At 40.2% G+C, this 26,950-nt stretch overlaps 1 protein-coding gene across 5 annotated transcripts in view; it reads right to left on the bottom strand.

Annotated features, from left to right (window-relative positions):
- Positions 1 to 2,463: 2,463 nt before the first annotated feature.
- The window catches only part of CCDC148 (coiled-coil domain containing 148), a 247,003-nt gene continuing 222,516 nt past the window's right edge, over positions 2,464 to 26,950 (bottom strand). For all 5 annotated transcript variants that reach the window (XM_019456947.2, XM_019456966.2, XM_019456975.2 and 2 more), the window contains 3 exons: positions 9,805 to 9,922; positions 7,475 to 7,615; positions 2,464 to 3,639 (listed from right to left, as the gene is read on the bottom strand). In XM_019456947.2, the coding sequence (XP_019312492.2) occupies positions 3,493 to 3,639; positions 7,475 to 7,615; positions 9,805 to 9,922 (406 nt within the window). In that variant the 3' untranslated portion in view covers positions 2,464 to 3,492. The remainder of the gene's footprint in view (positions 3,640 to 7,474; positions 7,616 to 9,804; positions 9,923 to 26,950) is intronic.

Below are 26,950 nucleotides of genomic sequence, written 5' to 3'. Positions count from 1 at the left end.
CGACTTTAAGACACAGAACAGATGAACACAAGGGAAGGGAAGCAAAAATAATATAAAAACATGGAGGGGGACAAAACATAAGAGACTTTTAAATATGGAGAACAGAGGGTTACTGGAGGGGTCGTGAAAGGGGGGATGGGTTGAATGGGTAAGAGGCATTAAGGAATCTACTCCTGAAATCATTGTTGCACTATATGCTAACTAACTTGGATGTAAATTTAAAAAAATACTATATGGGACTTTGGATATGGGAAGATGGACTGAATTTTGGGGGGAGAGAGAAAGTAATTTTTTTGAGACAGAGAAAGTAATTTTTTTGAGACAAGCAGGGAGAGAGACAAGAGGAGGGAGGAAGAGAGAGACAGGAGACAGAAAGAGAAAGAGAGAGAAAGAGAGAGAGAGAGAATCATAAGCAGACTCCACACTCACCCCAGAGTCCAACATGGGGTTCAATCTCACAACTCTGAGATCATGACCTAAGCCGAAATCAAGAGTCAGATGCTTTACCAACTGAGCCAGCCAGGTGCCTGAAAGTAATTTTTAGTAGGCCTCTCCTTAGAGTGAAAATCATTGCTGTGAAAAACAGTACTCAGCAATTAAGGGGACATTAAAAAAAAAAAAAAGCCTGAAATGTTCTCTTCTTCCTACTTTCTGAAGAGAAGGGAAATGGTAATTGAGAGAACAGATTACAGAGAGGGATTATCACTGGAGAGCACGAGACTGTGGTTGGTGCATAACAGGAACTGCAAAAAGATCAGTGTATCTCTGCATCCACAGTAGCAAACCCACTTAAGCTAGTATAAACAGAAAAGCAATTTGTTAAAAAGTGTTAGGTATTTTTGGGAGACCGGAGAGTCTGTGTTTGAGGTTAGCCAAATACTTGTTAGGCAACAGCTTCACAGAGACCCGCGGCTGCTCTGGTAGTCCCACACACCTCTATTAGCATCACCTCCCCTGAGTGCTAGATACTAATAGCTCTGCAACTATGACCCCCCAAAGCTGAAAGCCTCTACTGCCAGCCTTGCCAGAAAATGGATTCTTACCTTCTCACATAGCTCTCTTATGAGTGAAATCTCAAATAGGTTCATTTGATTGCCATAGAATATACCATGAGAACCAGGAAAACTGAGGGGCTAGCTTCTCCTCTGGGAGAGGGGTAGATAATGTGGAATAATCCCCGAATGTGAAAATGGTGTGGCTAGAAAGTCGCAAAACACGGCAAATATCTTCCATTGGATGTATGGTTGCAGTATAGAAGCCAGAAAGTCAGTAGGTTTTGATAGATTAGATACTTCAAATGAGAGAGAGGAGGGCAGTATGAGTGACTCTCAGATTTCAGATTTGTATATGTGGTGGATGGTGGCATCATTACAGAGATGCAGTGGGCATATTTAGTGCATGAAAGGCCATTAGGATCAATAATTCGGTTTGGAAGGATTCTGGGAAGATGACAGCAGAAGTGGGGTGATTTTTTAATCTCCTCAGAGCAGCCTATAAAAAGAAACAAAAAGCAGAATAAAGCCAAACACCAATGGAGATAATCTTCAACAGTGACAGTGACAAGGTTTTCCCATAAACTACAAATTATGAATGGATAAAGAGCAACCACTGACAGCTATAAGAATTGATTGTACCAACACCTTTGCAGGACAGAGGGAAGCAAGGGACATCAGATGGATTTGAGATCTCTAAAGAGCCAAGAAGTACTCACTGGAAGCTTCTGATAAAATTAAGAGGGGGTTTTACACTCTGATAATGAATGAGTACAAAGTGTTTGCAGTGAACTCTGAAGGGGCCACAGAAATCTGGGCCCCATGAAATCCCAGACCAGGTAGTCAAAACTCACTTCTAGGACAAAGTCCCATGATGAGAAAATGTTGCAAGGAAAATCCAAATTGAGCACCACAGGAACAGCAAAGTCAAAGGAAATAACAGGTCCAGATAAAACTAGGGGAGGAAATATCTCCAGAAAGTAAGCTGCAAATTTTTTGAACATACACAAATATAACAAAAGAGAGAACTGTAGAGCTATGAAGTTAGAAGGGTTGAGTCACAACTATTTCTAAAAGTTGAGGAAGACAAATTTTGAGTATAAATGAGCAAAAAGAAGAATCATATCTTAAAGTTAACGTAAAAACAGATTAAGAAGAATAACATCCACACAGATAAGGAAGGAGAGACATTAGAGAGACATTAGAGAAACAGGACTACAATATGTCTTGCAACATAGAGAGGATGTGCTCTGATAGAGCAGGGCTTTCATGGTTTATGGTCTGGGGCTTCACATCAAGTAAAGCGAGGACCCTTAAAGGAACATTGTGATGGTGGGAGACATCCTCAAGAATGTTGCTACTGCCCACTTCCCTGAGTCTTGTTCATGATTCCTTCTCCTCTTCCAATTAGGAGATGTGATGATGCAAAAGGTTGAATGGAGAGGGCATTATAATGAATTGTAGATACAGATTTTGTCCATAGAATCTCTTGTGAAGGTTTATTCTGATGAGCTGGGCTTGCTGCATTATTTATTCCCATCATATTGGGAATAATCATGAAACCTAATATTCCACCAGTCAGACTGGTCTTTTTTTTGCATTACTCCAATAACAGCAATTCTGGGCTAGAAGTAGGGAGGAAATGGCAGGAAGTTGCAATAGAAAGAAAAAGAAGGTGGTGGAGGTAGTCTTAACAGTAATAATGGCAACTTCCAACAACACTGACTTGTGATTCTGATTAATCAAGTTTTTAAAGTAGACATATATGGTTGATATTTATTTGAAATGCTCTTTATGTATAAAACCATCTAGATATTAAATAATTTGGAATTTTTGATAACATTTGAAATATTATAAATTGTAAAATATTCTTTCTAAACAACCACACAAATACATTTTTTTCTAAGCCCAAACAGATATTCCCATGCTTGAAGTGCTGTTCCTAATTTCTAATTTATTTTTAAAGGCTAATTTGCAAAATGAAATTGTTTGGATGATTGGTTTGCAGTAAACATGGTACACCAAATTGGTTTCTAAATTTAGAGAAAGGTTGAGTCTCCTCTTATAATAATCAAGAAATAGAAGTATTAATGATAATGGAGCTTCCATAATTAAAAAGTCAAATTCTGAAATAACAAGCAGAAATGAACCTTAGCAGGTAGTAGCAACATAAATTGTAATTCCTGAAAATGGTTATTTTAAGCTCTTTTCATGGGATAATGCAATCTCCAATATGCAGCTTACTGAACAATAATATATGTATCATATGCATTATAATTATGTTCCATAGTCTTGCTGAATTCAGTACTATCAGACATAACAAAGATATAGGAAATAGTGCATGATATTCTAAGAGTCATAAAAGACAAAGTTGTGTTAATGAATGCTTTGATTTCTATGTCTGATATTTTAAAAATTTTTGGAAAGTAGTAATTGTTATCTATATAAATGTATTCAAAGAAAAATCTTGTTTACATATAATAGGATTTACAGAAGAACTCTAGAGTTTAAATACAGTAGACTCCATGTCCTTTCTTGGAGGTTTTTGAGGACTGATTTTTGGTAATATCTCTCTGGCATAAAATGTTTTATGAAGTCCAGCTTCTCGAACTGCTAACTCAAAACGGAGTCTAGGGTCAGAAATTATCTGTAGAAAGAAAAAAGAAATTATCTGTAGAAATAAAATACAATTTAAATAAGTAGCAATTCGTTGAACCAAAGTAAATTTTATCATTTAGTTCTATACTTGCTCAAGCTATATAATTTGTTTCTTCTGGGTAGATGACTAGATGACAATAAACTTTGTGTATACAGTGACTATATTCTGTTGCTGTTTTTTAGGGGGAGAGGGTTGGGGGTTTTTTTGTTGTTTTTACTGAAAACGTCCAAATGTTCTTGACATTATCATTTTCCAGTATATCTGTGGCTTCCGAGATAAGATACAGAGAATATTATACTAGATTAGTCAAAATACAACATACTGATATTATTAAAAAGATGGAGTAAAAAAAGCTTACTTTCAGTACTATCATTGATTCATTATTTATTCATAGCTAGAATTACAAAATATAGACATCATTGATTAAAGTAAATCTAAACCACACTCTTGGTACATTCGTCTTTAACCAGACATTCTAATTTCTCCATCATTCTGAAATATGTAAATTATGTTTAAACACATGGCCTCTACTTAAAAAACAAAATCAATCGAACTCTCCAAGGCTGATTTCTATTTCAAGCAGAATTAGAAAATGTCTCCACCAATGTGGTTCTAAGTGGCAATGGAAGTATGAGTAGCTCAATTTCTATTTTCATTTATAGCTGATTGGACCTTATTCCTCTTCCCCTCCTTCCATGAATATTAAATGTCAACAGACGCTGCTTGCAATAAGGTAACCACATATGGATTTTAGCTAATGAGGCATTTTACACGGACTTCAAGTCCCCCTAGAGGATGGGATAGCAAGCTGTTGAAAGCAGCCCTCCTTCAAGAAGCTCTTAAACCAATAGGGGCAGTAAGAAGGTATACAGATAACTACAGCTGGTGGCACATGTGACTGATGTTCCAAGGATAGAAGATCACAGAAGTACATCTCCCGGTGCGGGTTAGACTAGGATGACCTCAGGTGAGGAGGAGCACGTGAGCTAACTGTAAAGTCCACCCTATTCTTCTATGAAGCAGAGTGGGGAAGAAAAGAGACAGCCAAAAAAGGAAGGCACATGCAAACTCAGAGGTGAAATAGGTCAATTCGGGGTCAGGGCAGTTTGGGTAGAACACTGGAGTAGCAGCAGTCTACTACAATTGTCTAAACATGAAGTAATAAATGTCTAAACTTGGCTGGTAGCAAGGAAGAGAGAACTTTCAGAAACACTATGAAGGGAAGAATCAAGAGAATTTGGCAACTGATGAGGTACAGGGACGAGGAGCAATGATTGCACACAAGTCGAAAATAATACAGAGATTTGTGTCTGAGAAGCAATATATTTTGAGCATTAGTCTCTCCTCTTCTAGATACAATCTCTGTAGTCACCCTTATCCACTTCCAAGGATTCATGCTCTGCCTGTGTGCTCCCTAATTTTTTCTGGATTCACCTGTCTTCTCAGCTTCGGGTCTGTGAGGTTTAAAAGATCGCCTTATCCTATTTTTAGAATAGGTATCAAGTGAAATGGAGATCTCCCTGGAAAGTTGACCTGCATTTCCCCAAATCACCTCCCCAGAAGCAACCAATCAGATTCTTGTAAACGTGTTCTAGACATCTTCACCCTAATCATGACATGAACAAAATAAATACTCTTCCCCGAAGTCTGTTTTTACTTCTGTATTCTTATATGGTTAATGGCAGCCACACGTAATGACTATAATTTACTGAATTACTTGTAGATGCCAGGCAATATCCTAGGCAATTGACATTTATTATCCTAATCCTCATAAGAACCTTACAAATTATTATTTTACAGATGAAGTAAACAAGACATAAAGATGTTAATAGCTTACACAAGTTCATAGCCAGTAAATAGCAGATGTAGATTTGAATCCAAAATGCAGGCTCTTCTCAGTACCACTCGCTGCCTGGCTTAGAATCATCCTCACTTTCATTACTCCCTCCTCTCAGCCAGAGCCATTCATGCCACGCCCTCCCACGTTTATGAGGACTTTGCCATCTTAAAAGACTCTGACCCCCACTCCCACCCCCACCAATTTTCCGTCCAGGATACGTTGCTAAGCATATCTGAGTATATAATTCACCTGCTTCTAAGTCTCACCTGTGCTCACAGGATAACATCTTAGCAAACAAAAGCTACTATACTTTTCAATCTGACCCTAACCTATGTTTCCAATCTCATCTCCTAGCACCCACCCTTGCCGTGTACCTTTACACTGAAGACACGCCAATAAGGGCCTCTTTCCACCCTCCTCTGCTTGGTGAAACCCTTATTTCCTCAGCCCAGGTACCCGAGAGCTTTCCAGTTTGACTTCAATTCTTTGCCAGCCCCAGCTGCCCTTCCTGCTTTGGCTTCTGGAGATACACTTGCATCCTTATAATTAATCCCTTTCCTTTCGCCCAACCCCTCCTCCCAGCTGAGTTTTTTGGTTTTAATTTAAATCAACCTGGAAAAAATGTTGTTACTGCTGCCAAAAATCCTCGACTAAGATGTAGCTTAGTTTCCTCTTCAACACTTGGTCCGACTTCCGTAGTCTGCATTTCTTTTGGTTCCCTTCGTGCCGCTACAGGCCTTAGACCTCCACCATGGAGGTAGTCTCACCCCAGGGGCGTTATTCTCACACATGCTACCTTCCCTCCTAACCCAGCCGCCCTGCTCACTTCCTTCAACAGAGTAAGTCAGTCTTATTCAGGATGTAGCCCTGGCAACTCCACTGTGCCAGATATAGAATATGTTCCGTAAATATTGTCCAATTGATAAATGAACTGTTCATCTTTTTTATTTCTTAGTGAAGTATACAGCACATAGGAGAGGCACACTTGATCTGTCAATGGGTGAATGGATGAAGTTTCCTACTCTGTAAATAATTAACTAAGTGTCCAGCTTCTCTCCTTAGACTTGCAAAATTAACAAACTAGGGAGAACTACTTTCTCCCTTAATATCAGTGATATCCATTCATTCATCTGTCCTCCCTCCCTGCCTTCCATCCATCTGAAAAGACTTTTTTTTTAAACTTTTTTAACGTTTATTTATTATTGAGAGACACAGTGTGAGCAGAGGAGGGGTAGAGAGAGGGGAGACACAGAATCTGAAGTAGGGCTCCAGGCTCTGAGCTGTCAGCACAGAGCCCAACAAGGGGCTCAAACTCACGAACTGTGAGATCATGACCTGAGCCAAAGTCCGTCGCCTAACCAACTGAGCCACCCAGGCACCCCTGAAAGTACTTTTTAAAATCCCTTCTCAGTTACAGGAACAGACTAAAAGGAGTCAGAAGTTCCTAGAAATGGTTAAATAACACCTTAATACTTTTCCACAGAAAATGTTTTCTTTTATCATTAGCTCTGATGTATTATCTTCAGTTCATTTTAATTTCTGAAAGCTTCCCTCTGCTTCGTCTTGTATCAGTGTCATCAGTTGTTGCCTTAGTAGGATTTATATCATGAATTTAACATTAAACAAATTCTGAATGATAGAGAAACACTTAAAATAGAACATTAAACACAACTTTAAAGTAAAATTTTGTAAATTTTAAAGATATTTTAATGTAGAAATGTCAATTTTAAAAATAATTTTCAATGACAGATTTATAATATGTTCAGACAAACTGTTCTATGGTCACCTATCAACTATTTTACAGGGCTAAGAATCATGCAGTAATTAGTAATTGCGTGCTATCATTTAGCAGTAAAAATTAAGTAAATCCATATGGTATTCAAATGTAAATATTGAAAATAATTTTTAACCCAAAACACACACTTCTATAAATCTTTTTATCATCATGGCTTTTGCATCAATCATGCTAATTCCCACAATTACCTGGTATTCATTGTATGTATTCAATGTAAAGAGTGGCTTTTGAAGAATAAATTCTTCTTCAGTTCCAATACCCATTCTTGCTTTTGATGCCATTGTGTCTGACATCATTCTAACAGGATCAAATTGAGCTACAATAGCAACCTAAAAGAAGAAAAAGCATGGCTATTTGGATTACGATACAAGCTAACTACTTCTGGGGAGCACTACTAATGTTCAATGTCCATTAAAGGTAGGAAATTTTATTAAAGATAAAACACAAGAAGGAAGGACAGACAAAATATTAAGCCAGGCCAGTCGTAGAGATCCCCAAAGGAGCTAATGGTTTAAAAACAAAACATATTAAAAGGCCATAATATATATGGTTTGCTACTGATTGAGTTATCAGTTATGATTAAATTTAGATAAAAATGTATTTTTCTGGTACTAAGTCATAGGAAATCTTATAAAGAAAATCTATATATTGAACTACCTTAAAAAGTAACCAAAGATAATAAACATTAATTTTTAACTACTAGCAATATATGGTCATGGTGACAACTCCACAAAGCTTTCTAGAAAGTTTAATATGATCAAGATCATTCTACAGTATATTATTCATGCATTAAGTTGAATTATGTTGGCATTATTGGGCAAGATGGGTGAATCTCCATTGTGTTCAGCAATGAGATTTCCAGGGACTATTGTAAACCATTGTTTCCCCTTCTACTGAAAAACCATAGAGTCATTTTAACCTAAATGCCCTTGTCCTTTATGATAATTGAAATCATTCAAACCTGTATCCTAATGAAAGAAGCCACTAATTTTGTAAATTATATGCACCATTAGTAACACCTGCCTGTTAATTCCTAAAGTCAAGAATTAGCATTAAGAGAATGGCATTTTTAATGCCATTTAGAAACTGTAATGACAAAACTGGGGGTTGAATATGGTTTAATTATTATAGGTTTCCTAGCCAAAATGTCTTAAACTATAGTTCTAAACACCGGTTACAGGTAACGGGCATAAATATTTCCTCTTTCAAAGAGTTCACAGATGGAGAGAATTCTAATCATATGGACTCTGTAGTTATCAAATATATATTTGAACAAGAACGTACATAGTAATACTGACATTAAGTTTTGTCCCCAGAAGGCCATGGTGTATAATTATTTGCTAATGATTAAATTTTGTTGAATCTAGCATGACCAGGACTTACATTCCTCTTTAAATTTATTTCTGTAACCTATTTTTATCAAAGATGATGACATAATAGCGGTATGCATTTACACTTCCTGTAAACTATGCCATTTAACTAGTTTAACTAGACTTCCTCGGTTTGAATCCAGTCTGACAGTTGCTTGCTGTGTGACTTCGGGGAACCTGTGGCTCTTCTGTTTCCTCTTCTATAAAATAGAAATATTGCTACCAAAATAAATACATACATCATGAGGTTGTTGTAGAGATTAAGTGAGCTAAAACCTAAGAGCATTTAGAAGAGGGTTTTATATTTAATATTTTAAAAGTGTGAACGCACATTACTACAAACCTGTGAAGCAGGTACTATCATTATTCCCATTTTTCAGAGGAGGAAATGAAGCTTAGGGAAGTAAATGATCTAAGTTTCCTCTGCCAGTAAGTCATGAACCAGGATGCACCCAGGTTTGAAGGATACCAGAGGCCAAGTTCTTATCCAAGATTCCATGTTGCCTCCACTGACATGGAAGGGAAATCAGACAGTCATTTCCCATCAGCTGTGTAGGGGTGTCAGTGGGCTTTGGAGCTTAGGAGTTGAACTAATCGCTTCCAGATCAAAACCTCTGAAAAATTACCAAGTAAAACTATTTTATCACATTTCTCAAATTGAAAAACTTTTGCCTACTTTTACTAGGCAACGCAATGGGAGGCTTTAATTCTCTCACAAAAAATAGTATACAGTTTTAAAAAATGGTTTTTCACATGTTTGCTGACCACAGGGGATTTCCAAACAGAAGTTTCTACCCCTAAGATGATTATCTTGCTCAAACTCCACCAGGTTTTTTGAGGAGCAGAAAATCCTGCTAGATGTAAAGTTTCACTCCTGTAAATGGGTACTATTCAGCTAATAAATGAGAGGTAATACGGATGCATTTAAATCTTGGGAGAGCCTTTTGAAAAGTGCTGATAAAGTTCTTTTAATATACTAAGAAACTGGAAATTGTTCAACATAAATCTAATTGCTCCCAGCAATGAAGATCAGTGTCCCAATTTGGAAAAGTTACATCTTATATCACAGATGTTGTAACTAAGCCCTACTAACAATGTTATTAAGAACACTTAGAAACCACCCATGAAAATTTCCAAATTAAAAACACCTGTTTCCTAAGGGCTTCTAGCCGCCTCTCTCTCTCGCCTTCTTCATGAGCTTCTTGGAGGGCCACTGCTTTTTTCTCCAGCAAACGCTTTTCCAGTAATTCTTGTCTATATTTAACCCTTTAAAAATAATGCACAAGGAAGTTGGGAAAGCATCATAGTAACTGTGTAAATTATATGGGTAGGAACATAGATAGGGGCAGAAGGCATCTCAGAGGTGACATCACGGTCATATTTTGGCTTTACTTGCTTTTGGTTGATATCTCATAACCAAACAATAAAATGCATTGGTGTAAAATGCAATCTATAATAACTCTAATAACCAGAGAACTGCTGGGGTGCCTGGGTGGCTCAGTCAGTTAAATGTCTGACTTCGGCTCAGGTCATGATCTCGCAGTTTGTGAGTTTGAGCCCTGCGTCGGGCTCTGTGCTGACAGCTCGGAGCCTGGATCCTGCTCTGGATTCTGTGTCTCCTTCTCTCTCTGCGCCTCCCCCACTTGTGCTCTGTCTCTCAAAAATAAAGAAATGTAAATTAAAAAAAATTTCTAAAATAACGAGAGAACTGCAGATCACAGAGCAGGAAAAAGTAGGGTAAAAATCCAATCCATCTCTTTCTTCCTTTGAAATCATTGTATTGACCCTCAAACTGTCTGTCAGCTGCCACAGCTATAGCTAATCAACCCACCAGAGGACAGCCTCACTCCTGAGTGATTCTTCTAGCAGTTTCTTCAAGGAGTTTCAACACAATTTGAGATGTTAAAAAGGCTACCTTACTGATTAAATATACATAGTTTTAGAAGAGTAAATAAAATGCTATAATATGCCCAAATTGTCTCAATACTAGAACTTAAAATTTTATCTATATTTTCACTTGTTTTGTCTAGAACCCCCATTTTGGGTGTGTGTGTGGTTTAAAAATTACACTTTGACTGTAGATGGCAGCAAAAACATGACTTTCACTTAGCATTATGTTTTCATTCTCCTTAAAATCAGCAGATATTGAAACAGAGCACATTTCAATACCCATTTTAATACTTCCAAACTCATTCAGCCCTCCTCTGCTGCCTTTTTTTAGGCAGCCTCCCTTCCCATCTTCTTGCCCAAGCTATTCTTCTTTTGAATTATAGAGAGGAGATTTGTCTTTTCTAAAAAAGTAGACATTTGGGTTCTCAAGGGAGTATGAGGCCATTGCCTCTGTCTTCCATTATTGATGGCTTAGATTTAACTTTCTTTAAGACATCAGTCACAGATGTGCTTTGCCCTTAATGTGCTTACCTGCATTTTCCACGGATATACCTTCACTAGACCCTTTTAATTCTGGATCTTGATGTTAACTGAAGTGTTTACTATGCATTGAGGCTGTTGCTAAAACCTTCATGTCTTTTAGCTCATTTAGATTTCACAACAACCTGATGTTGGGGTACCAATATTGATCCCATTTTAAAGATAAAGAAATGGAGGTATAGACTGGTGATGTGATTTGCTCATGTTCTCACACCCAGCCAGTGGCAGAGCCAGAGATCAAACCCAGGCAGACTGGCCCCAGATCCCACGCTGACCCTGGCCCTCCCCCTACTGTGCAATTAGCCCCTATGCTCTTCTCTCCTTCCCTTGATTGCTCTACTCACCTCACTGACATGAATACCTGCTGTGTGCTGTACCCTGTGCGAGGTATTGGAAGCACATGGAGAAGACAGCCCTTCCAAGTTTGTAGTTTAATATGGATACAAAAAGACAAGCCTAAGAACTAATCAAGGTATAGAGTGCCTTCAGAGAGGTATAAACAAGGTCTGCTGGGGGACCTCGTGGAAAAGACTTGGGAGCTTCATGGAGGAGGCAGCATCTGAGCTGGGTCCCAGGGATTATTAGCATTTGGAGAGGCGTGATGGTGGAAAGGAGGCTGGCCTTCCTGGAAGAGAGTCCCAGGCCAAGGGTGAGTCCAGAAAGGCACTCCCACTCAGGCACATGCATAGACAGGGTTGGCATCTGAGAGTGAGCAACTTTTAAGTTTTGCTCCCTGGGCATCTTGCTTGCCTCGCTGGTTACAATCCCAAGAAAGGAAGAGTCCAGGGTGGCTAGGACAGACTAAGGCATTTGAACCTGTGTCATCTGAACAGAGTGAGTGAATGAAAGAAGCCCAGGGAAGTATTGGCAGGGTGAGCCTGGTAGTCATGTGGTTCCTTCAGGAAGATTTGCTCCTGGGGAGGAAAAATCTCCAAAACCAGGTTGCCCCTGAGGCTGACATTAAAGCAGCAGCGTAGGAGAGGAAAAGAGCGGAATGTGCAGTAGATCCTTGCAGAGTACAAAACCCACAATGGGATTTTTAGGAGGAAAGTCCTAAACCTTGATGGCTGTGGCTGTCCTCCTCCTCATCTCCCATTCAGGAGTCAGTAGCCTGACACACGTTAAACAAGCTACAGACCAGGTTGCTCCCTTTCTCCAATGCCTCCATGTCATGGAAAGCTATTTCTCATTCTCTCCATTTTCACTAGGGCATGACACAACCTCCCTAATAAGGTTCTACTCAATTTATGTACTGAGTACAAGCTAAGTGAACGACTGTGAAGGTTCAATTAAAAGATACCCTGGGATTTGATTATTACCATATGCTAATTCTCAGAACCTTTGAAAACTTTCTCTTCCTTTGGGATATATAGGTTGCTTTGTCTGCAACAAAGTTTTGCCTGCTGTGGAAAAGTAAGAGTTGTACCAGTTAGGGGAGCTTGACTTGTGAGGAAGAAGTTGCAAATCAGACTAAGGCAGTTGAACTTGTGCCTAAAGAATTCTGGCTCGTGGTTTACCCTGAGGCTCACTCACTCGTTCAACCTAGGTTTATTGAGCACCTGCACTGTATCAACCACTGTTCCAGGCACTAGAGATACAATTTCAACACAGGAGACACGTTTCTGTCCTCACAGAGCTAACAGTCTAGCAGGGATACAAAGACCCAGGCAATTTTGTTAAGGGGTGGCCCTTGCTCTGAGGACACAGTGGGATGTAGGCCTTGGGAGGGGCACTTTTGCAGACTTGGGGCATTTAGGGGAGCACCCAAGAGGAAGTGCTCTGAATCTCACACCCGAAAAAGGAGCAGAGGGGGAAAGAATAGGAAGAATGTTCCAGGCAGAGAAAAATAGCATATGAAGGTGAGAAAGCACAGTATTTTTTGAACTGAAAAATACTCGGAAAGACCAAAAGTGCATAATGCAAGGTGAGGCTGGAGAGGCATGAGAGGCCAGACTGGGGCTTCACATGCATGAGGGTTTTGATCAGGGAAATGTGGTGATCTGAAAAACCTCTCCTGTAATATGTACGTGATAATAAGGAGTCAAGACCAGAGAGGGTTATCCACAGACAAGTTGATGGTTTCCTAACCTAGGGAACTGGTAGGAGATAGACCTGGAGGAGATGCTGAAGGAGAAGACTTGGATTTAAAGTTTATGTAGAAGATAGAATTAATTTGAATTGGTAATGTTATGGCAGAGCAGAAGAGATAGAGAGAGGAAGGAGTTAAGGTTTCCTTCTTGCACAGTGAGCAATGGCGTCCCTCGCTAAAACTGGGAACTTGGAGAAACAGGGAAGAGAAGGAATCAGGTTCCTTTGGACATGGACCAGCCTTCACAGATCTGGGCTGAAGATGCAAATGGGAGATCTTTATCAACGGCGTGGAATCGAGGCCATGGACCAGATGGAATCAATCAGGAAGAGTGTAGAGTAATAAGAAAAGTAGGTCTAGGAGTGACTGCCAAGGAAACATTTAGGAAAGGGACAGAAGACAAAACTAGGAGGATGAAGAGAAATGATGCCAAAGCAGCTAAGGAAAATAGCATTAACAATGTCAAATGATACAGAAAGATCTGATATAACCCGCAAATGATCACTAGATTAAATAAGAGGGAGTCATCTGTGATCTTGGCAGGAGCAGTCAGTAGAGACGTGGCTGGAGGATTAGTGGGGCTGAGGAGGTGAGTGAGGGAGCAGACAACCCCTTCAGCAAGACTGAGGGGCTGGAGGGAGCGCGCAGCTGATCACACTTGTGTTGGCTCCAAAGTGATGACCAACGTTACTCTGGCCACCTTGAGGATTTGCCACTGAAAATATTTTTTAAATATTTATTTTGCGAGAGAGAGAGAGAGAGAGAGAGAGAGAGAGAGAGCGCCCCAGCATGAGTAGGGGAGAGGCAGAGGGAGAAGGAGAGAGAGGATCCCCAGCAAGCTTCATGCTGTCAGCATACAGGTCCACTTGGGTTCCGATCCCATGAACCATGAGATTGTGACCTGAGCTGAAAATTAGAGCTTAATCGACTGAGCCACCCAGGAGCCCCTTGCCACGAAAAATTTAAGCAAACAGGTGACATACTCAAATTCTTCATTTATACAGATGCTGTGGTATAAACTCAGATAATAATCCCCTTGGAAAGGGGAAACTCTTGGTGCCTCTCTCCTCTCCCAGTCTGGACAGAAACTTTTCTTTGCCTAAAGAGAAGTGATGCAGAAAAACTCTTGGGAGAAAGCCAAATACTCACATATTCATGGGGAAAGAAAATAGCAACACAGTAAAGTCAATCATTTGGAAAATTTTCCACATAAATACCTTTAGCTATTTGAGGTAGCAGATTTTCTCCAAATTAAACTGTTGCTATGAAAGTCAATGTCAGGAAATGGCGAAGCTCAAAAGTCTAAGTTGTGCACAGAATTCCCAAACAGGAGTCCTAGGTCCATCTCTCAGTCCGTTTTATGCTCCCTGCTTCTACAGAGGTTCAAAGTATTGCAGAAGGGGCATTTTCAACTTCTCATGGGGGAGGAGAGGCATCGTATTGTTCAAAGGCAACAGCTGCTGCAGAATCAGGCACAGCATTAACAATAATCTGGAAAGGATTTTGTTTAAGCCTCCAGGCCTGAGTGTAGTTGAAGGGACAGGAAGCTTTCATGTAGAAATGGAGAGTTTATGTATCATTTAGGAGATTCTTTACTTGTGTGTACAGCACTCGAAGAGGTGAGTGTACGAATGCAAATGGCTTGGGAACACCTTGAACTTTAGTAGCAGCATCCCTTTGCTTCAGTGAAACTTCAGTGAGAACTGGGCAAAATATTAAGTACTAAACCTTGACCTCCCTCCTGTTTGGAGGCACGGGTAACTTCAGTCTAAACAAACCTACAGCACCCAAGGGGGATTAGGAAGACTCCTGAGGAACAACTGATAGTGGCAGGAGCTACCATTTTTTTTTTTAACAAAAAGCTTATGCAATAAATAAAACAGCATAAAGATATATCTTAATTAGGGCACTGTAACCAGTATTGAACTCCCCCCAAAAACATTTCAGGGAAGTAATTTACCCTACTGAATTAAAGGCAGTTTGTGTGCAAACTTGCTACTTAGTGTTTAGGTCATGTGGCTTACTCAATATTGAATGAGAAATCTTTATACAGGCACATGCCAGAGGTATTTCAGCAGCAGCATGGTGAACCTGTTCCTGCCTGTTGGGAAATCCATTTTCTTGGCTCAAACCCACTCGGAAAGTTGTTCTTCCCACCAAATTGAGAGAAACCGCTCTATTAGACATAGGGTAATAGGGAAGAATATGTGGATCAAAACAGGCCAGGTGGAAGCACCTGTCAAGAGGTAAATGGCGATGGGGGAAAGGGGGAGAAGGAGGAGAAGCTAGCCCAGAGGAAAAAAACCTGGATGCTCACTGGATGCTTCTAATGATATAGGCAATGAGACTCTACTCAGTGGGGATGTTGGCTAAGGGCATAAGCGGAGACCAATTTCTGCAAATAGAATGTAAATCCTGATGCAAGGCAGTGACATCCTGGTACAGATAGGCGTGGGCAAGAACAAAGAGGATTCATAGAGAATCCACAGAACCAAGAGGAGAGGAACCCATGCCAGCCCCAAACAGAGACTATTCTTCCAGCTCAGAGCACTTACTGCTTCCTTTGTGAGGTGTAAGAGCAAGTTCTTATTGGAACTCTATTCTTTAATAGATTCAGTTAGCCAACATACAGTTAGTTGAGCACCTACTATGTGTGAAGCACTGTCCCCAATGCTTAGGATACAATAGGGAAAAATTAAAACTAGACAAAAAAGACCCCCACTCTCTTAAGTCTTATATTATTTGTGGTTATTTATAAGCATGCCTAAATTAACATTCTAATAAAATACATAAATTAAAAAATAATTATCAAGAACAATCTTATCACAAAGTCCTAAATTAGCCCCTTCTTGTATTGCTATAGTGATGGTTCTCAACTATAAAAGTCATTAGGATCACTGTAACATGTAAAAACTTCTGATGCCAATGTCCCGCACCAAACTAATCGCATCAGAATCTGGTGTTGTGGTGTTGGGGCTCAAGCGTTGGTATTTTGCTAAAAGTTCCTCCAATTGATTCTAATGTGCAGCCAGGCCTGAAAGCCAAAACCACCTAGCCCATTGGTTACCTAACTTGAGCTAATATCAGAATCACTTGGAGGGCTTGTTAAAGCTCAGATCACTTCACCACCTCCAGAGTTTCTCATTCAGTAGTAATGAAGTAGAGTCTGAAAATTTACGTTTATGTTTCCAGGCGATGCTAAGCCAGGGACCACACTTTAAGAATTAGAGTCTAGATAGGGGTGCCTGGGTGGCTCAGTCGGTTGAGTGACTGACTTTGGCTCAGGTCATGATCTCATGGTTCATGAGTTCGAACCCTGTGTTGGGCTCTGTGCTGACAGCTCGAAGCCTGGAGCCTGCTTCGGATTCTGTGTCTCCCTCTCTCTCTGCCCCTCTCCCACTCATGCTCTGTCTCTCTGTGTGTCTCAGAAATAAATAAACATTTAAAAAATTTAAAAAAAGAATTATAGATAAACGTTCAGATTAGAGGGATTCTGCCTGACTATTGTTATCAAGACAAAACCAGGTACATTTTACTACCCAGGACTGGTTTCTGTTTTCATGTGCCAAATAGCACAGTTACATGCCTCAGGATTGATCCAAACTAGAAATTCCTGCCTTGGTGCTACTGACAAGTAGCAGAATCTTTCACCCTCGCCCCAGCCTCCATGACCCCCAACACACACAAATGACGGGTTCCCCCAACCACAGTGGCCCTCTCAAGTCTTGGGTCAGTGTCTGTGATGAGCAGTTACAAGAATGGCTGCTACAGAACCAATTTCTTTCTCTCCAGTGGACAAAACGCTGGTGTACCCTGAAGACAGTTGACAACCTCAGACTACTGGAGATAAAGGGTATACTCGGTAAAAGCAAAGAAAGAAGAAATAACTTCAAAGTATTCATGCCTTAAAAAGGAGGTACGAGCCGCTTCCTCTGGGACTAAATCTTGTAGTTCCAAGGGGGTGGATATTTTTCATACTGAAAGTGAAAACCCACAAATACGAGTGAAGTACATTTTCCTGTTTGTTGTGATCAATTTCAACCTAGCTGTCTGAATTCACTTGAGTTCTAGGTACAGACCTATAAACAACTGTGAAACAAGGACTTAAGCCTGGGAATCTGGACTTGAATACAGGGGAAGATGTGGGGAGTACGTTACAGAAAGAATGTGACAAATATATTAGCTTTCCCCCAAATTAGTGCAGAAAGAGATTTCTACCACAATTTATCTACCCTCCTCTTTTTGAACTATTCCTAACACTTTCCATATAGGTTTCAGTAATTCTTTCATGCCCTTAAAATTTGCCTAGAATCGTCCCTTCCAATAGCATTTCCAGAGTGCACTGTCTATAAGGAATTAAAAAACAATAAAAGTCTGTCTTTTTTATGATCACGCACTAGCAAGTCTAAACGAAGTTAGTGATGAAATATTCCCTTCGTTGGAGCACACAACCCCATTTCACTTCACTCTTGGTTGCTCCTTTTAATAGTTTTTCTTAATTGAAAACCAGTGCTTCCCAGGTGGCACTACTCCCATCGCTCCTCCTTTTTGTTAAAGTTTATTTATTTTGAGAGAGACAGAGAGAAAGAGAGAGAGAGGGAGGGAGTGGGGGAGGGACATAGAGAGAGGGAGAGAGAAGATTCCAAGCAAGCTGCCAGCACAGAGCCCAATGCGGGGCTGGAACCCACAAACTGTGAGATCATGACCTGAGCTGAAACCAAGAGTCAGATGCTTAACCAAGTGAGCCACACGGGTACCCGCCCCCCCCCCACCATTGCTTCCCTTTAAAATTGTTGACGGAGAAGGCTGGCATTTTCCTGGTCTCGGGCAACAATTCCAGAAAAGCTTTTTCTATTGACTTTGGGGTTATACATCCTCTTTGTCATTGGGTTCTTGCAATCAACTACTAGCTGCCCAAGGTCACTGCCCAACATTCACTGACGGTTATTCAAAACTCCACGCTTACAGTCTGCCTTGTGCTTCAACAACATTCTCTCCCCCACTGCTTCAACAGCTCATTCCTTAGACCAGACTTGGAGCTTGGCATCACCTAGAACGGCTTCCTGCCAAAATCTTAAACAGAGGGATTCCGTTCTGACTCCAATGTCTAGGGCCAACACATATACTGATAAAGACTGTACGACTTTAGGAGTGGATTGCCTGCTAACCGCCTATGTTCCTTATGTTCTTATCATTTAGCCTTACTCAACCTGCTACTTTAGCTCATCAGACTCTCCATTTTCAACGATATATTTAAACTGTGTTCTGTGTGCCAGACACTGGGCTAGATCTTCCCTCGTGAAGTTTACTGTCCTACTTCTTCCTTTCCTCCCAGGCTAGGAGACACAGACTTTATTCTCTGTCCAGCTGTGGATCCCTGGGTCTGCTTTTAAGAGTATAATCACTAGTATCCTTTAATTGTCTTCTTTTATTCCCACATCTGCCCTGCCAATTTCCAGCCCTGCTTCTTTGCTGTTATTATGCATTTATGAAGTCGAACCTTACCTGGACATGCAACACTCCTCCAGATTAATGTTATTTACACCAGCTGCTTAACTTTCTCCCTCTTAAGCAGAGAACCTCACCTCCCACTTTACTGCAGAGGCCATAAGCATTCATTTCCCCAATATGTCCTGCCCACTTCCAATCTTGTCAAGATTCCATTTTACCCATCCTTTGCTTCTTAAATCTGGGCTTTTGGGCGCCTGGGTGGCTCAGTCAGTTAAGCATCTGACTTCGGCTTAGGTCATGATCTCACAGTCTGTGAGTTCGAGCCCCGCGTCAGGCTCTGTGCTGACAGCTCAGAGCCTGGAGCCTGTTTCAGATTCTGTGTCTCCCTCTCTCTCTGACCCTCCCTCCGTTCATGCTCTGTCTCTCTCTGTCCCAAAAATAAACAAACGTTAAAAAAAAAATTAAATCTGGGCTTTTATCCCATAAGCCTATTTGTTTCTAGGAGCTTGCTCCAGAAATGAATTTCTTCCTTTCCTATTTCTTCAATATTTCTCTCTCCCACTTCATGATGCTTTTTTTCTCCACATGTAAACTTCTTCAAATGGGGAAAGTGTGTCTCTTTTCAACTACCATCCTCCTTTTTTTTTTTTTCTCCTTCTAGGTGAAATTTGTTAGATGAAAAAGCTATACTTTCTGTTATCAGTTCTTCACTTCTCATTTAATCCCAAACCCATGCAGTCCGGCCTCTGCCTCCTCCATTATCTGGAAACCATTCTCCCCAATGTCACCAGGAACTCCAAATTGTAAACCTAGAGTCTTTTAGAGCTCCTCTGACTTAACCTGTCCACAATGGCTGGTCCTAATGACCACCTCTTTGAAATGTACATCCTACTTCTCTGCCTTTCCTCCTTCTCTTTTACCTGCTCCGTGTTTTTTAATTTTTTTTTAATGTTTGTTTACTTTTGAGAGAGACAGAGACAGAATGTGAGTGGGTTAGGGGCAGAGAGAGAGGGAGACGCAGAATCCAAAGCAGGCTCCAGGCTCGGAGCTGTCAGCACGGAGCCGGACGTGGGGCTTGAACTCCCGAGCTGTGAGATCATGACCTGAGCCGAAGTCAGAGACTCAACTGACTGAGCCACCCAGGTGCCCCTTACCTGCTCCTTCTTATTTGTTCACCCATGGTTCCAAAGTGAATCCACTTCTTTTCTTAATTTAAAAACATCTTCCCCGAGATCTGACTTTTGCTACCATTGAGGCATCAATATCTGTGGCCTCCACCTCCTTCATACCCCCAAATCCATTGATCTTTTATTTTTTCTTCATGTAATATCAAGATTCATTTCAGACAAATCTCTCAAGTGTAACTATATCATATTGCTAGTTAAATGCAGAGCTGCTGCTTTAGTGGGCATCTGAGCTTCGCATAGAGTGGACATCCTTTTCATACACAAAAAATTTAGGAACAAACGTAATGACACATGCCTATTAGAACATGCCTATTAGGCACATGCCTCTTCACGTCTGCTTAGAGATAAGCCACCATGTACCATGGGAGAGGGTCGAGATTCTACTCAATTATTTTGGGTTTGCTCTAATCCAAAAGCAGAGAATTAAGTTCCCCTTGTTTAATACCTCATCATATACTGCAACAATTTTAACCTGTAATATTTACAGCAGGGTTAATCATTTCAACCACTTTAAAAAATCATAGAATGTATAACTTTGAGCAATGCCACTTCCTGGAGCCAAGAAAATCTTTTATATAATTAACCATCTGAGGTCACAACATTTGGAATTATTAACTATAAACCATTTTATAAGTTAGGAGATATCTTCCAAAAATAATGACTTTACTATTAGAAGAGCAGATTCCCCACCCCACCCCCTTTCTGGAAGTAATTGGATACTAGGGCCAACTGCCCATTATGGCCAAATCTAGATTTTAATAATTTGACCACATTGTGGTAGACATGTCAGGTTTTTTTTATCCCCTATCATCAATATAGAATTATCAATCCCCTTCAAATTGCCTTTCCTTATTCTTTGTAGATCTGTTGAAACCTTTAATCAGAGTCTCCTAACTTTTCCTGGTGACCAGATATGGTTAATATTAGTACATTATAAATCTGACCATAGTGATTGGCCCTCAGTGAGCTTCAACGGAACCAATCAGAATCTTTCCCTGGGGGGGGCGCCTGGGTGGCTCAGTCGGTTGGGCGTCCGACTTCGGCTCAGGTCATGATCTCACCGTCTGTGAGTTTGAGCCCCGCATCAGGCTCTGTGCTGACAGCTCAGAGCCTGGAGCCTGCTTTGGATTCTGTGTCTCCCTCTCTCTCTGCCCCTCCCCTGCTCATGCTCTGTCTCTGTTTGTCTCAAAAATAAATAAAAACATTAAAAAAAAATCTTTCCCTGGGGATTTATATATGAATATTGAAGAAAAGCTTTCTTTTCTCTCTGCGGTCACTACCTAAAATAATGTAATTAAATCAAGCCATGTCTCTTTTCCTCCTGGTTTCCCCAGCCCATAGGAGAAGTCCATTCCAATGCACAAACTGGTAAGAGTAAAGAAGCAGAAAGAGTGAGAGAAACCTGAAGATGTCATTTGAGTCCTTGAAGCAAGATTCCCTCCTGGATTCCCATTCATTCTCCTTTCTGCCTAAGCTAGTGTGAGTTAGGTTTCTCTCAGTTGCTTCTGAGTAGTCCTGACCAGTAAACATATCTTCTACGTATAAGGGAATACTTGGGGCGCCTGGGTGGCTCGGTCGGTTAAGCGTCCGACTTCGGCTCAGGTCATGATCTCGCGGTCCGTGAGTTCGAGCCCCTCGTCGGGCTCTGTGCTGACAGCTCAGAGCCTGGAGACTGTTTCAGGTTCTGTGTCTCCCTCTCTCTGACCCTCCCCCATTCATGCTCGCTCTCTCTCGGTCTCAAAAATAAATAAACGTTAAAAAAAAAATTTAAGGGAATACTTATCTTTTCATCCTCTGTAACAGAAGGGCATGTGCCAAGCTGTTCCAAGTGATAATCAGTTTGTTTTCCAAATTGATGGCCCATGGAATGCTAATATTCCACAGGATGTTAAGATGTGTGCCATGGATATTGTGTTGGGTATTCAAGTAAGCTTGAGAAAGATAAACAATGTGAAATAGATTTCTTCACAGTAGGATCTCTCAGAATAGTTATTAGAATATAGTGGTATGCAATATGAATTCTCAAAAAGACGACGTGTACTAATTTCACAAATTATCTGATAATCGAAGCTTTTTTGAATAGAATCCAGCTTGGGAAATGTTACTTGCCTTTCCATTGAACAGGCAGGGATGGATATCCAAGTAAACTAATAGGCATAAACACATATACACTTATTCACTTGTACTATAGTTGTTTGTTTCCATGTGTTGTTTGTGTTAGACTATACTTCCTGAGGGTATTGGCTATGTCTTAATTGCCTTTGTATCCCCAACAACTAGCATAGTGTCTAAAACAGAAGGCAATATTCATTATTCACCCATAAATGAAAGAGATTAAAATTTTTAAAGTTATGGCAAACATTTGATTAAATTTTCTAAACTGTAGGTAAATAACAGAAGAGTTGACAAAATAAAAAATTAAGAATAAATTGAATATACCCTCTTCTGTTAAGCCTGTCTAATCAGTGGGTATTCCTTTGGAACATATTTAATCACTTGAGGAGTAGTAAGAGAAGTTGAACCACTTCAACTTCAAGTGTCCATCTCCTTTGAATGATCAGGAACCGTAGATGCTAAAAGGCAAACTCAAAGATGATTTCCATGACACGAACTTCCTGGTACTGTGAATTTGGATGGGCAGGAGAGGCACAAATGACATGTTGGCTCTCAGGAAATATGATTTGGAATTTAACAACCACCCAGGCAAATCAGCATTTATTTGCCTCACTGCCTTCATATATTCATTTATTCCACGTATTTGTATTAAGTGCCACATATATGAGTGTGTAAAAATCATACTCCTACCAAATCACATAAGAAAATCCCAGAGCCATTAGATATACCTATCAAGTAGACAAACACAGCCTACATCTAGATTTTTGAATACATACGGGGCTTGCCACTTGCCATCACAGGAGTTCACCAAGAAGAGACATCTGTCATTTAACACTACTTGGGTAATTTGCACAGTAACTCTTGAACTCACAAATGGTTTATGGTAGATAAAGTTTAATGTCACAGCTAACATGTATTGCATTTAAAACATCTTTAAGATGCTATCATTTTATCAACTACATAAGAAGGGAACTCATATTGAGGGTTTACTTCACAATATTAGGTTTCTTTAAATTATTTTCCCACTTTGGAAAGGAAAAAATTATTTTTCTTAATGCTATTTTTTTATTCTGAGAGAGACAGCATCAGAGTGCCGGCACTTGAGTGGGGGAGGGGCAGAAAGAATGGAGAGCAAATATCCCAAGCAGGCTTCTTGATGTCAGCGCAGAGCCTGATGCAGAGCTCCATCCCACCAACTGTGAGATCATGACCTGAGCCATTATCAAGAGTAAAACGTTTAACCGACTGAGACACCCAGGTGCCCAAGAAAAAGAAAAATTTTAAAGTAAGAAGAGGAGAAGCATAGGTGATTAGTTTCATTGGATTTTCTTCCCTGAAGAATTCTTCTAAGATACATATAATTTCTGATGACCTTAATTTCAATAAGAATGTTTTCAGACTCACAACTGAAGGAAGCATTGTGTGGGTATGAAATTTTAAAAAGCCACACTAATAAAATATACCACTGGGTTACCAAATTAAAATATTTCACTCTGGTTTTATCTATGTTCAACTTCTGATTTTAATTGGTCCTGTCTTTCCAGAGACAGACATATAGGCCATTTTGATGGAACTGGTTTCCCTTTGTCAGGAGTCCTGACAGGATGGCATTAAGAACAAAAGAAACACAGTCCTCTCCCCTCAAACAAATGACTTAAGTAAATAGGATTAATAAAACTTGCCATCTCTACTATTGTTTGAAAATCCCCTTATGGTCTCTTTCTTTCCTTCCCAGGTTTCTCAGAACTTCTATAGGCAGCAAACATCAAAAGGACCAAAGATTTTTAGACTGATTCAGCCACCCACAGCAATGAAGTAAACCCTGATTTTCTTTTAGTCTAGGAAATGATCAGCAAAGAGGCTTCATAAACAGCCTCTTTAACACTTGAAGCTTAAAAAACAAAAAAAAAAAAAATCAGTGTAGCAGAATGGTTACTGTCATAAACACCTTTGAAGGTTTTTTCTTTTTTTTTTTTTTTTTTAAGTAACCCTTCTAATCCCTCCTCTACCAACATTATGGAATATTTTCTTTACCACAACTTTTCGGTTAGGCATTTTAAATTATGCCTTTTAAAAAGCAAAAGATAAAATATATTACATTTTGGGCATGACTTTCCTCCTGCTTTTTTCCTCTGCTCGCTCCCTTAAATGCTGATCCGCTTGCTGCCCCTGGGGGTTCCGCCTCCAAGTTTCAACTCCCTCCTCCGGTGACTTTCAGCCGAGTCATGCCTCTCTTAGTTCTGTCTCCTTTAGGTCTCAGAATTCAGCCTTTGGGACTGAATCACTGACACCTCCACACAGCAGCGCAACCGGCAGTCCAGCCAAGTGCACGCTGACACGTTTGCATCTCGGGGGAGGGGGCCCGTCCCCCGTGCAGGCTTGATGAGCTCTGAGGCCAGGTGAGATGCTGAAGCCGGATGTTCTAGAAAGGCTATTGAGGCCAAGAGAGAAATCTGTGGCTTTCTCCAGAACTCAAGCAGACACATCAGCTTGAACATAGTACTGTAGGCTAAAGTGACCAGCTTTACCGGGAAAGATAAGATAAAGTGGGCAGAGATCCAGATAAATGTATAATACTTGAATCAGTGACCCTCCGCCCCCCTTTTAAAGTTTATTTATCTTTCGACAGAGTGAGCACAAGAGCATGTGTGAGCAGGGGTGGGGCAGAGAGCCTTGCAGAGCCCCATGGGGGGCTCTATCTTGGGGAATGGAGATCAATGAGCTGAACCAAAATCAGGGGTTGGTTACCTAACCAACAGACACACAGGCGCTGTGTTTTTTCCTGTTTGTTTAGCCCCCCTTTAAAGGATTTTTTTTCCCTCGGCAGCACTGTTTAGGTAAGGGCAGAAATAAATCTCAAAAACCCTGTATTTTCCTTTCCTACATTAAGCTAGAGATACACACACCGACATTCCATGGGACTGCTCTTTGAACGGAGAAATGGAGAAATTCCTAGAGGAGAGTCATGGACCAGAGAAGCACAATGAAATAGGTCGACAAAACCACACTTTGTACAATTTAACAGTGTATCAGCTATATATTATAGCTAAATCCCAAGTTTGAGGAGCAGCCGGGGAAAGGGTGGACAGGCTAGAAGAGAAGTAGGGCAGAGTTTCCTAAGTTGCTGGTGTAAACGAAACAGGTAATTAATTTTTATGAAATTTTACTCTAATAAAAGTTACAATGGCCAAAAGTTGGCCTCTCTAGACACAGCTAACAAAGGACACCAGGAGATGGGTTGTGTCTCTTTTCACGTTTTGCACCGTGTGTAAAGCAACAGCATGAGTGGTTTCTTAGGAAGAAGAGCTCTTTCTTGTCACAAGACCTTCTTGGTAATCAAGCTCTGAAAAGAAACAGGCCCAGCTCTCCTAGGGGCCTAATCATGACCCCCAAACACTAAGCCCACAGGAAAACCCACTTAGTCCAAGTTAAACTAACAGAAGCGGCGTTAATCTTGCTCCTCAAAGGTAAATTATTTACTCTCCCTCAAGTTACTGGGTGATCCAGTGGCCTGGATAGCAAAAGAAAGCTATTTCATTTTCTATAAAAGCTATAAGCTGAACATCCACGTAATTCTAATTTCTTTCTCTTTTTTGGCATCAAGAATTTATTATCAGCAAAATTGATAAAACTGGGAAAATAAATATTCTCTTTAAACAGAAATTAAAAATGGTTGCCCCAAATAACACAATGGTCAATAGTTAAAATAGCTCTTCAGATATTAAGTCGACACTTACACATCCTTCAACCTGATAACTTTATTTCAATTGAAGTATAGTTGACACAATGGTACACAATATTCATTTCAGGTGTGCAACAGTGATTTGACAAGTCCATGTTATGCTGTGCTCACCACACAACACTATTATCATACCATTGACTGTATTCCCTATGATGTACCTTTCATCCCTGTGACTTATTCTGTAACTGGAGTACTGTATCTCCCACTCTCCTTCATTCGTTTTTCCCATTCCCCCAACTCCCCTCCCCTCTGGCAGCCATCAGTTTGTTCCCTGTATTCACTCATAATTTTAATTTCTTAGAGATATAGCCAACCTTGTCACATATATGAAAGGCAACTCAGATTCTCTCTCCAACCAACTCTAAATTTTAATCTTTATTGTCCTCTCCCGATTGTCACAACTCCTCCTGCCAGATTCCCATTTCAAGAGACAAGAATATTCCCTAAGGCCTCCTCTTGAGTATACATCTTTCTGAGATCATGTTTCTGGTTTCCCTGAAGACTGTCACATCAATAAATCTATCTTTTGCCTGGATCCTCCGTTGTGAAAGTAATTTTATCACCTTAGCCAAGCACAGCCAACATTTCTCTCTTATATGTATTCTTCAATCTGATCAGAAATGTCTTGCTTGGACTGCTCCATTTGAATGCATAACAGCATTTATATGAAGACCTTGGCATAATTGCAGATGGAGACAAGCCTTTCTGCAAATAGGCCAATTGCCAAGCACAGACCACAGGAAGACCCTAGCTGAACCTGGTCCAACATAAAATGGTTTATGCCCATTACATCGAAGCCTCAGGAAGGGTTTGTAGAGCGATAGTCTGAGACATCATAAGGATTAACTTGCACCAAAAGCTCCCAGGATTTAAAAAAAAAAAAAAAAAGCATCAAAAGCCTTGATCTTTTAGAAACATCTAGAGCTTTCAAGCCCACACATACTCAGATGGTACTGATAATCCTCTTTCTGTTTGTAGGATTTGGAAGAACTACAAAGAATAAAGAGCCACAATATTTTGACAAAGTGATGTATTCTTCTCTTTAGGTATACTCAATGGAAACGTAGTCTTTCCCCCTTCAATTACTAAAACCTAAGTACAAGAAGCTTTGAGTAGATACTTTATAGGAATACAATAGATAAATACACATACTTATTTGGTATATATAAAGTACTGATATTTTAAAAATCATCTCGTTGTATAAAACTTGACAGTTTTCAAGGTACTCTCCCATACATTATCTAGAAAGACTCAGTATAAAACATTTTATTATTCAACTA

This window comes from Panthera pardus, unplaced genomic scaffold (assembly GCF_024362965.1).
Source record: "Panthera pardus isolate Hobbes unplaced genomic scaffold, ASM2436296v1 HiC_scaffold_10, whole genome shotgun sequence".
Classification (NCBI taxonomy): domain Eukaryota; kingdom Metazoa; phylum Chordata; class Mammalia; order Carnivora; family Felidae; genus Panthera; species Panthera pardus.
This window is presented reverse-complemented; position numbering and strand designations above follow the sequence as displayed.